This window comes from Cyprinus carpio, chromosome A25, assembly GCF_018340385.1.
Source record: "Cyprinus carpio isolate SPL01 chromosome A25, ASM1834038v1, whole genome shotgun sequence".
Classification (NCBI taxonomy): Eukaryota; Metazoa; Chordata; class Actinopteri; order Cypriniformes; family Cyprinidae; genus Cyprinus; species Cyprinus carpio.
The window spans coordinates 16,663,276-16,670,798 of NC_056596.1; the positions used below are offsets into that span (position 1 = coordinate 16,663,276).

Here is a 7,523-nt window from a genome sequence, read left to right on the forward strand (position 1 = left end):
TACGGCTGCGGCTGTTCCACATATTTCACCTCTCCGTTCTCAGACAGAATGAGTTGAGTGTTTGGATCCAGTGTGAGATCACAGAAATCTGAACACAAAAAGAGAGGAAAAACAGTTGTATACTTTTGTTTGTTATCAATAAATGTGCAAAGTATGAGTAAGTCAGAGAAAGAACCTACATTTCTGTAGCCCTGGTTGGATCCAGAAAGGCTCTCCATGGTCCAAACTATAATGTCACACACACACACACACACACACACACACACACACACACACACACACACACCTCTATCTTCAAATTCTTTACAGTTTTTTTTAATTCATTGCCTTTTTAGAGTTTTATTTTCAGCAAACAGTTAAGATTTATGAAATGGAGTAATTCTGTCCATGTGGTACTTTCACTGTAAAACACTATTAAATATATAAAAACAGCATTAAAAGAATAAGGTACAACTAAATTTTTTTAAGTAACATAGATGTCTAATTAGTACATACAGAGATGAGAAGTACCAGCAAAAGAAATTATGATTTTGATTTCAAAGCAATGTTTTATTTTCGTGCTGCAGACATTAAGAGTTTTTAAACTTGTACCCCACATACTTGAGTATTTTCAGTGAGCAGTTTGGATCCTTCAGTTTGTCAGAAAGCAGCTGGACTCCTGCTTGTTCTGGGTGATGGTAGCTCAGATCCAGCTCTCTCAGGTGTGAGGGGTTTGAATTCAGAGCTGAAGACAGATAATGACAGCCTTCCTCTGTCACCATACAGCCAGACAACCTACAGATACACACAACAGTGAAGCCCTCAACTCTCAACACACCTGAGCAATCATTGCTGATCTCAGTTTAAAACCAATATGCTTGTCCTTACTGCAGTTCTCATGACATCAAGGTACTGTTTATGCATGAATACACTGAAGTGACAACAAAGATCATGAAACAATAATCAGTCATGATCATTCATCACACAGACAGTCACAGGACATTCACTCTAAAGTGAGTGTAAGCCAGGATGAGTAAAATGCAACACAAATTCTTGCAACAGGCTCTTTTAAAATAACTATTTTTAACTTGACACAGCACATTAAAAACAAAACGCTGAATGCTGAACTTTGGTTATGCCAAAGAAAATAGTTTGTACAATTATTATTATATTAGTGTAATTGTAATCTGGAGACATGGGCTTTCTGAGGTGTTTTTCATTGAGTCAGACATCAAGGCAAACCCCCACACTGGCACTCCTGTGTCAGCTTGATTTCAAAGATTTAACTGGGCAGAAAGGGGGAAGAGGGAAAGTGTTTGGCAATGACTGATCTTAAGGACGGACCAGCAGCCTTGACAACAACTTGAGAAATTATAAATGTATAATGTTCTAAAATACCTCAATATCTTCAGCTGACAGTTTGAACTCTTCAGTCCATCAGAGAGTAGCTTTACTCCTGAATCCTGCAGGTCATTTTTACTCAGGTCCAGCTCTCTCAGGACAGAGTTTGAGGATTGTAAAGCTGATGACACAGTTTCACAATCCTGAGCAGTGAGATTACAGTCAGCAAGACTGAAACAGAGCAGAAGAACACATGTGAATTAAATTCTTAACCCCATTCTAAAATTGATCAGTTCAGTCATATCTGTTTAATTCTTGTAAAAAGGATCAGGACATTCTACAAATATGCAAAACAACAGTACGTGCAATTCCATTCAGAAGAGACTCTTCATTGTGGCACATGATTAAATACTCACAGAGCTTTTCTGCAGTTGATCACAGCTGGTATCAGTTTTCTTCTGCCCTCATCTGATGTGTTGTATGTCTTGAGATCCAGCTCATCCAGCACCTCCTCTGATATCTGAAGCATGTAGGCAATTGTTGAGCAGTGAGATGGAGAGAGTTTCTTCACTCTGTGTTTGTCTGATTTTACAAACTCCTGAATCTCTCTGGACAGAGTCTGATCTTGTACTTCCAGCAGACAGAGGAACAGATTGATGGATCTTTCAGTGGAGAATCCACGTCCATCTTTGATCTTCTCTTTAATGTACTGTGTGGTTCTCCTGATGCTCTCTGAGCTGTTCTCTGTGTGTGTCAGTAGATCCTGTAAGAGTCTCTGATTGGACTCCAGTGAGATGCCCAGCAGGAACTGCAGGAACTGATCCAGGTGTCCATTTTTACTTTCTAATGCTTTATCTACTGCACATTTATGCAAATTGTGCATTGAATCAAAAGTCTTAAGGGCTTCCATGGTGCTGCTTAAATAGCAGTAAAACACATAGAAAGCAGCGAGAAACTCCTGAACACTCAGATGAATGAAGCAGTAGACTTTTCTCTGATGAATCACAGATACTTCCTTAAAGATCTCAGTACAAATACCACAATCAGTAATGTCTAAGCCGCTCTCTCTCAGGTCCTCCTCATACAACATCACATTGCCCTTCATCAGCTGCTTGAAAGCCACTTCAGCAAGTTTCACAATCACTTCTCTGTTGGACTTCAGGAGTTTCTCTGGATCTCTTTCTTTATACTTCTGATTCCTCATGTTCATCTGAATCAGCAGGAAGTGGATGTACATTTCAGTAAAAGTTTGAGGGATTTCTGCACTCAGATCTTCTTTCAGGAGCTTCTCAATCACAGTGGATGAGATCCAGCAGAAGACGGGGATGTGGCACATGATGTGGAGGCTTCTTGCTCTTCTGATGTGTGAGATGATTCTGCTGGCTTGATGCTCATCACTGATTCTCTTCTTGAAATATTCTTCCTTCTGAGGCTCATCAAATCCCTGAATTTCTGTCACACGGTTGATGTATTTGGAGGGGATCTGATTGGCTGCTGCTGGTCTGGAAGTGATCCAGATGAGAGCAGAGGGAAGCAGATCTCCTTCTATGAGGTTTGACATCAACAAACTCACTGATGAAGACTCATTCACATCACAAACCTTCTCATCATCTGAAAACAGTGTCCTTCTGCTTTCATCCAGACCATCAAGAATGAACACAACTTTACACTCCTCATAAATCTTTGAGTCCAGATCTTGAAGTTCAGGGTGAAAGTCCAGCAGAAGTCTGTGAAGACTGTACTGATGATCTTGAATCAAGTTCAGCTCTCGAAATGGAAACACAAACATAAAATCTACATCCTGATTGGCTTCTTCCTTGGCCCAGTCTAGAATGAACTTCTGCACAGAGACAGTTTTTCCAATTCCAGCGATGCCTTTAGTAAGAACAGTCTTGATTTTGTCTTTCTCCTCATATCCTGGTTTAGATAAGGATTTAAAGATGTCATTACAATCTATTGGATTGTTTTGTGTTCTGGATGATTTCTCCATCTGTAAAACCTCATGTTCTTCATTCACTCCTTCTCTCACTCCTTCTATGATGTAGAGCTGTGTAAAGATCCTGTTCAAGAGGGTTTCATTCTCTTGCAGTTTGTTTCCCTCAAATAAGCAACCAAACTTGTTTATCATGCTGGTTTTGTGCTGGTCTTTGACTCTCTGCAGGACTGCTTCAGGTCTTCCCTGCCTGATGTGGGTTTGATCGTAGGATGCAATTGTATAATCTGTCTCTACAATGCTGGAATTAAAAGAAAGAACAGCAAAAATGGCAATAACAGTAATTGCATTGACTGTTGAACATTTTAAGAAACATATCAGTGTGGATTGTATACTGTATGTAGTATATTTTGGAGAACATTAAGTGTTTATTGGGTTTCTTAAACCATTATTTAATCAAGGTAAATTACAGTAAATCAGCAACTAAATATTTATACTAAATGTGGGGCAGAGGTCACTGTTCCATCACTGAATGTAATGGGAAAATACATGGATCTTGTACTATTCATAGACACACTGCTGGGTTCAGGAGATTTTGATCTCTTCTTCCTGTTGATTCTGACAAAGGATAAACAAGTGGTTGTTGTTCAATCACTGAATGACACACACACACACACACACACAATTTCTATTTTTCTATTCACACACACACACACACACACACAGTATTATTGTATATTAAGATACTAATATAATACACATTTATACTATATGATATCTCAGATAGACATTTTCTACTAAACAACTTTTCCCTTTTATTAAACATTCAGGCAGTTATTAAAAGCTATTTGAATTATTGTTGTAATTATTAAAGATATTTACATACATTTTGAAGAAGAAAACAAGAATAAGCAATTTTGTGAATTAAACAGGGTAAATTTGCTATATGCAAAATATAATGGCAACAAAATTTAATTTAAAATTTAAAATTTTCATTTAGAATTAGGTTTAAAATTTGCTTTTAATGTGGTTTTTTCATGCAGTTCTTAATACAGATAGAAATACAAATAACTTCACACAGTACTGACTGACGTCAGCCAAAAGACGCTGGCCATTGCAGATAATCACCAGATTTTCAGTTTTTCACTTCTCAGAAATTATACTGACTGTAAATTACAGAATGAGCATGAATTGGTAAGACGGTATTGTTAAAAAACTAATCTGATATGTCTGTTAGCGCTGGTCAGCATCTGTTGGTGTAGTGTGAATATGCCTAAAGAAATCAAACCCATGAGTAAGAGTTGTGCTCTACTGTTTGAACTACAGAGATATAAGTCACCCTGATAAAATGTTACAAAACTGCTAATGTCATACCTGCAGTCACTGGAGGTCTCTGTTGCATCACTGATTTCAGGGGGCAGATTGTATATGGAATTATCAGACAAAGATGCACAGCTTGATCTGGGAGAAGGAGATCTCATTTCAGACATAGTGTCTTCATTCTCTCTTTTCTCATGGGAACTCATTTTTGAAGCACTGCCTTCCTGCTCTTGTGTCTCAAAAAACTGCAGACCTTTGTTGAAACACAACAATGGAAAAGATAGTTAAAAACAAAAAGTTAAATAGACAGATACAAATAATTAAATACAGACTTTAATTACTGCATGTTCACCTGTGAAGTGAAGTTTTGTGTAGGATAATTATTTTGTACTGCACAGTGACAAATGTTTTGAGCTTTTACTCAAATCAATTCAGTGCGTTCTGAGACTGCACACAGACAAAGCTTACTAAAAACCCCTAACTACTGGTGAGCTCTCAAACTGGTGAACTCATCAAGATCAGCATGTGCGAGGAACTTTACCATACAGCATTTGCAGTGTGAATCCACAGAGATTATGTAGTCATTTTTAAAATATTAGTACAAATATTTTTGTAATAAATTAGTATATATATATTAGTAGATAAATATATAGTGAATATATATAAATATTAGTGGATTATATACAGTAGATATATTTCATTCAATTAGTGTAATTTGTGACTTTAAAAATGTGGATTTTATTGGATTTAAAATGTTTTTCTATAGATATATATATAAATTTTTGGGGTGTCTGGGCATAAATTTTGTTTATAAATTTTCTTTTGGCACATTGTCATTGTATAATAAAAATGGTAATATTTTTCAGTACATTGCAAACATATTAAGTTGTTTTCCATGTTTTATTATACTAAGTTACATAATCATTTCTCACTGTTGATTCAGATATTAATATTAATAAAGTGAAAAATGTACACACAGTAGATTTTTAGTAATAAAACAAGTGGTTCTTGTGATACAATAGAAGTGCAGAACTCAGCACTACTTTTATACTGTAAGCAGACATCATGACATTCAACGATCATCATCTCATATTCTGCCATTTGTGCAAGAGAATCAACAATCATTCGTTCAATGATATTGTTTCCAGTCTTTTTACTGTATGGTATAATTATTGTCCTGGCAGTGAAATATCTTCAAACTCACAACAACTTACAGTACAATTCACATTTACTAACTTAGTAATTTTTGTATAATTATCTACATGGTTACATAAGAATATGTTCTGAACTTACCACGATATGCTGCCACTTAAGTGTCCAGGCATAGGTTTAAACCCTCAAAATGTTATCCTTTCTTTTACTTTCATTTAGTCAGCTGGTCAAGGTGACTCTTGATTTGGTCTTGTCATGTTCTCCCTCTAGTGGTGCAGAACATCATCACAACCTCAGCTGGGTCTCAAAGCAGTTCTGTTGTTTTTAAATGAAAGCAAACAGTATGAATGAAAAGAGTGCTTAGATTGAGTGTAGTTGTTTGCGGACCAGACACCTGACTGATGTTTCAGATTTGAAAGTTCAGAGAGGTATGAGGGTGCAAGACCATTTAGAGATTTTTAAAAACAAACATCAATATGCAGAGGTGGGTAGAGTACCCAAAAACTGTACTCAAGTAAAAGTACTTATAGAAATATTTAATGTATGTGTGTGTGTGTGTGTGTGTGTGTGTATATATATATATATATATATATATATATATATATATATATATATATATATATATTTCATCAGTCTTTACACCAGTCTTCAGCGTCACATAATCCTTCAGAAATCATTCCAATGTTGATTAACTATTAGTGATGTTCTCTTTAGCTTTCTATTCATGAAAGAATCCTAAACAAAATGTCACAGGTTCCAAAAAATATTAAGCAGCGAAACTGTTTCCAGCGCTGGTAATAAATCAATATATTAGAATTATTTTTTTTAAGGATCATGACACTGAAAACTGGAGTAACAGCTGATGAAAAATCTGATTTGCATCACTGAAATAAATTATATTTTATATGTATAAATAACCTCTGACTCAGACAAGAGTGAAAACTCCTCACATGACGGCTAAGTTACCGAACATCTGAACATAACGAACCAAATGCACATTGACGGATCTTCTGTCTGTTCTGCAAAATGTAAACATATGTATATTTCTGCAAGCGTAAATATTGTGGAAAATCAATATTAACTGTGTCTAGGCGAAGGCATTCCTCCTGGAACAGAGCTAACGCTGGTTTGGAGGGTATTTATTTCATACTCTGTGACAGCTTATTAAATGTAAAAATAATATTTTATTTAATGTATAAGCAGGGGAGTCATGCACTCATTATTTTTGAGGGGGTACGAGTGGGGGGGGGGGGGGGGGGGGTTCTCATGTGACACACAGGAGCTACAACAGCATATTGGCAAATTATTAAGCATTATTTATTTTTATTTTTTCATTTTTATTAGAAACATTCCCAGACGCATGAACTATATCATGAAATATCTTGATTCTCACCTTCATAGATTATGTTAGATAATATGAGATGGTCAAAGTAGCCTAATAATGTAATCTATTAACCATGCATAAAACCCTGTCTGTTTTCTTAAGTAACAGATATGGGTGTCATGCCATAACATATTTTTATATTTCATATCTTTATATTAAATGTGAATATAAATGTGAATATAACATTGAAAGTTAATGCTTAAAACTCCCATCAAAAAATCACTGAAACTGTTAACACTGTGAAATCAATAACTTATTTATAGATTCGTACACACACCTGCACTTTGTTGTTTCTGACGAGAGAATTCTCCAGAAAGAGGTATTCAGTCCGCGAGCGAGTGAAGGAAGCACCGTGATTTTAGCGATGACACATCGGGACACCTCTGATTGGTCATTGCATTCATAAGCTCAACA

General features: G+C 36.0%; 1 protein-coding gene across 1 annotated transcript; it reads right to left on the bottom strand.

Moving 5' to 3' along the window:
* Positions 1 to 248: 248 nt before the first annotated feature.
* On the bottom strand, positions 249 to 4,811 carry LOC122135633 (NLR family CARD domain-containing protein 3-like). The gene is made up of 4 exons (XM_042715733.1): positions 4,628 to 4,811; positions 1,737 to 3,871; positions 1,378 to 1,551; positions 249 to 774 (listed from the first exon to the last, which is right to left on the bottom strand). The coding sequence occupies exons 2-4, from the start codon at positions 3,446 to 3,448 to the stop codon at positions 570 to 572; spliced, it is 2,091 nt and encodes a 696-aa protein (XP_042571667.1). The 5' UTR covers positions 3,449 to 3,871; positions 4,628 to 4,811; the 3' UTR covers positions 249 to 569.
* Positions 4,812 to 7,523: the final 2,712 nt, after the last annotated feature.

Excerpts from the sequence above, each read along its gene's own strand:
- LOC122135633 (XM_042715733.1), bottom strand. The coding sequence starts at position 3,448 with ATGATAAACAAGTTTGGTTGCTTATTTGAGGGAAACAAACTGCAAGAG. Across the intron at positions 1,552-1,736 it reads ATCAACTGCAGAAAAGCTCT|TCTTGCTGACTGTAATCTCA; the intron begins GTGAGTATTTAA and ends GCTCTGTTTCAG. Across the intron at positions 775-1,377 it reads TGTCAGCTGAAGATATTGAG|GTTGTCTGGCTGTATGGTGA; the intron begins GTATTTTAGAAC and ends GTGTATCTGTAG.